General features: G+C 38.9%; 1 protein-coding gene across 1 annotated transcript; it reads left to right on the top strand.

The window, feature by feature from the left end:
* Positions 1–247: 247 nt before the first annotated feature.
* LOC113757399 (protein DELAY OF GERMINATION 1-like) lies at positions 248–3,689 on the top strand. The gene is made up of 3 exons (XM_027300711.1): positions 248–840; positions 2,604–2,612; positions 3,512–3,689. Exons 1-3 carry the CDS (start codon positions 248–250, stop codon positions 3,687–3,689), a joined length of 780 nt encoding a protein of 259 aa, XP_027156512.1.
* The last annotated feature ends 360 nt before the right edge of the window (positions 3,690–4,049 follow it).

Below are 4,049 nucleotides of genomic sequence, written 5' to 3'. Positions count from 1 at the left end.
CTAGTTTTACCCTTTCTCTCAACATTTATTAATTGAATTAATTTTTTTTATATACTGAAAATGTATATATTATCATTTTGAGATGAATAATAACTATAAAAAATTTAAATTTAAAATCTAACTTTTATAAATGTGTCATGAATTTAATAATAATAGCATATATACTGATAATGTATATAAGATTTACTCTTATTATTTATAGACAATGCTACTAGTACTTGGGAAGAACACCAATTTGTTGATCAGAATGGCTAGTTCTAGTCCTAGTCCTAGCACACACCGAGGCCAACAAGAATGTTGTTTCCACGAATGGATGATCCTTCAAGAGGCTGATCTATCAGAGATGCTACAAGCTCTAACTGTGGAAGACAACTTTGGCGACAAAGATGTGTTGCTAAGACAACTCGTTCAGAAAAACGTCGAGCACTTCCAAGCATATGCCGATGAAAGAACCCGTCTAGCGCAAGACCACGTGTCACCTTTTTTTGCACCTTCTTGGTGTTCTTCGCTGGAGAATTCTCTCCTCTGGCTAGCCGGCTGCAGGCCATCCCTTTTCATCAGGCTGATTTATGCACTTTCTGGGATTGAAATTGAGTCTCATATAGCAGAGTTTCTGCAAGGTACCAGGACTAGTGAGCTAAGCGAGCTATCCCTTACGGCTCCGCAGCTTTCGATGATCAATCAATTGCAGCGAAGAACCATAAAGCAAGAAGAGGAATTGTCTCAACAACTGGCTTGTTTGCAAGAGAAGATTGCTGATCAGCCATTTGCGTTAATTGCAAAGGAATCAAGTCTTGTTGCTAGCCAAAATGTGCAAGCTGATGAGGCACTTGATGAACATTCAACTTGTTGGGCTCTGAGAGAGCCAAACTCGGGGAGAATTTAACCATGAGTTAGAATGGGAACCACAACCATGGGTTTGACACCACATCTAACCCAAAACCTTAAGGCAATGGGTTTATGGATCATTCCCACTTATATGTTTCTCATTCTACTCATCTCTTTCCGATGTGGGATATTGATTCACACTTGATATCCCAACAATCTCCTCCTCAATTGTGAATCTCTTTCACATCGGACCTCTCTCCCTAGCCCATCCACTCCATCAAGCCCACTTCAATCTGGAGTGTACGATTTTTGCTCAAGAGCCTACATGCCCTTGCCTTACTGCAGGTCTGTATGATTTTTTTTTCCCCACTCTTATCTAAGCCACGCCTTACTACTCCTACTGGCTTTTTATCCTGGAGTCGCTGCCTAGTCGAACCATCGGCTCTGATACCACTTGTTAGGGTATCAGGCCAATTATTTAAAAAGGAAAAGACCAACAATTTAATAGAAAATAATATCTAGCATGAACGATGAACAACACACAAGAATTAACGTGGTTCGGCTTAATCACCAAGCCTACATCCACGGAGAGAAAAACTTGTTCTTACTATGAGAAAAATACCACAAGATTATAACTTGATTCCCAAACCCCAACTCTTGTATAACCCTCTCACCCACTAAGAACTCTCCCACTCCTTTCTTATGTGTCTTTGTAGTATGCCAATCTACCTATTTATAGAGAACATTACTGCCAAAAAATCAAATAACAATTGGAAACCAATACTATTTCCTAAACTCATATAGAGTAGAAAATAGTATCTAGCTAAATAGGAATTTACTTGACTACTACTTCAAATAACTAAATCCAATTAGGAAACTAGTTACTTCCACACAACATAAGAAATTCACCTAAAAGAAATTAAGCCAATTTCCTAACAAATCTCCACCTTGGCGAAAATTTCTTTTAGTAACACAGCAAACCATCCAAAAAACTCCATTTGCCTTTTTTTTTCCACCAAGTATCTTGGTGCCTAGCTACACACCCGAATCAATACGGTCTTGTTTTCACTTGATTCAGTCGACAAATGAACGTGTGTAGCTAATCGAGTCCAACATCTAGTTGACTCGCGAGAGGGGCCTCAATTCACCCTCTCCCATAGCAGGACTTTTCTTCTCACCACCAATTGTAATTTGAGAGCATTCCTGGATCTCCTTCCGCTCCCAATCCATTGAGGTATTCAAATGGTACAAATTACCATACTTCTTTCCCATCAACAAGACCGTCTCGCCATGTGTGATTTTCAAGACTCCACCTGCAGCGAAAAAATGGTAACCCTCGGAGTCTAACTGGCTCAGAGAAATTAGATTCCTTCGTAACTTTGGGACATAAGCCACACCACCCAAAGAACGAATCTCTCCATTCGACATTTTGATTTTCACCACTCCAACACCTTTGACTTGACAAGTAGATCCATCACCCAAGAACATAAAACCTGCCTTCTTTCTTTGGAGAGTATCAAAATAATCTAACCTGGAGCAAACATGTGAAACACATCCAGAATCTAAAATCCAACCATCACGAGAAGAAGTATTATTACTTTTGGAGATTGTGAGAATATCTCCACCCGATGCATATCCAGCAACATTATCATAGTCATTCTCATCATTTTTCTTTTGATGAGGGCAATATTTTTTGATATGGCCAAACTCATGACAACCAAAACACTGGATTCCACCCTTTCTCTTGGCCTTTGAACCACCTGCCTTAGATTCACCGCCAAATTGTTTTCCTCTTTTATTCTCACCTCGAGCAATTAACGCAACTTCTTGTGTCACATCCTGGTTTGCCTTCTTTTGTTTTTCATGATCCAACAAAGAAGACTGCACATTCTTGAACTCTAAAATGTCTTTCCCATACAACAGGGTTGTCACGACATTTTCGTAAGAATCAGAAACTGAAGTAAGAAGTAAAAGGGCCTTATCTTCTTCCTCAATATCTACGCCAACCTTTTGGAGTTGATCCAAAATTCCGTTGAAAGTATTCATGTGATCCATGAGACTGCCACCCTCCACCATCTTTAGTGCATAAAGTTGCCGCTTTAGATGCAACTTATTGGATAAGCTTTTAGCCAGATAAAGCTTTTCCAATTTTTTTCAAAGGTCTGCTGCAGAATCTTCCTCATCTATCACATTATTTATAATGTTGTCCGCCACATAGAGCCGAATCGTGCTCGCATACCTTGCGTCCAACTCTTCAAACTCATCATCATTCATGCTCTCTAGCTTCTTGTTCTTTCCATTCAACGCTTTTGCCAAACCTTGTTGAACTAGAACATCCTTCACTTTTCTTTACCAAAGAGTGAAACTTGTAGTTCCATTAAACGGTTGAATTGGAAACTGTATAGTTCCAAACCTCATGGTATACCACCACCCACTCAATTTCAAATAATTAACCAAAACCCCAACGGAGCTCTGATACCATTTGTTGGGCTCTGAGAGAGCCAAACTCGGGGAGAATTTAACCATGAGTTAGAATGGGAACCACAACCATGGGTTTAACACCACATCCAACCCAAAACCTTAAGGCAATGGGTCTATAGATCATTCCCACTTATATGTTCCTCATTCTACTTATCTCTTTCCGATGTGGGATATTGATTCACACTTGATATCCCAACACAAGTATGGTGAGAATTTTGGAGGAGGCTGATAAGCTGAGGATTAAGACCCTTAAGGAGTTGATGAATATACTTAGCCCAGTTCAAGCTGTGGATTTTCTTGTTGCTGGCAAGAAACTTCATCTTTGCATCCATGATTGGGGCCAAAAGAGGGATATCAAGCATGGTTATTTCCAAGTTTGAACCAAGAAAGTATTTTGTTCAGTAGATGTTGCCCATGTAGTAGTATTTAGGTAGGTACTATACTACCAAAATGACATACTAGTTATTTTATATTAGCCATAAAATATATAGGTATATATAGCTTGTATTATTAGTGTTTTTATAGTTTTAGTCTTCTTTGTCTCTATAAAGAAGATTGAACAAAATAGGTTTCGAAATTTATGGGATGATTTGTGACATAAGAGTGGTCCGACCACGTTCCGTCAAAAGTACATATCCGATAAATGTAAAATAGTATTTCACATTTTAATCTGTGTCTAATGTGGATACCATCTTCATCTTTTAGGAGATAATGAAGATTTTTCCCCCCGAGAAAGAAGG

The sequence above is a fragment of the Coffea eugenioides genome, chromosome 2, assembly GCF_003713205.1.
Source record: "Coffea eugenioides isolate CCC68of chromosome 2, Ceug_1.0, whole genome shotgun sequence".
Classification (NCBI taxonomy): Eukaryota; Viridiplantae; Streptophyta; class Magnoliopsida; order Gentianales; family Rubiaceae; genus Coffea; species Coffea eugenioides.
Note: the sequence above shows the minus strand (reverse complement) of the source record. Positions and strands in the feature narration are given on the sequence as shown.

Coding starts and splice junctions, on each gene's coding strand:
- LOC113757399 (XM_027300711.1), top strand. CDS start 248: ATGGCTAGTTCTAGTCCTAGTCCTAGCACACACCGAGGCCAACAAGAA.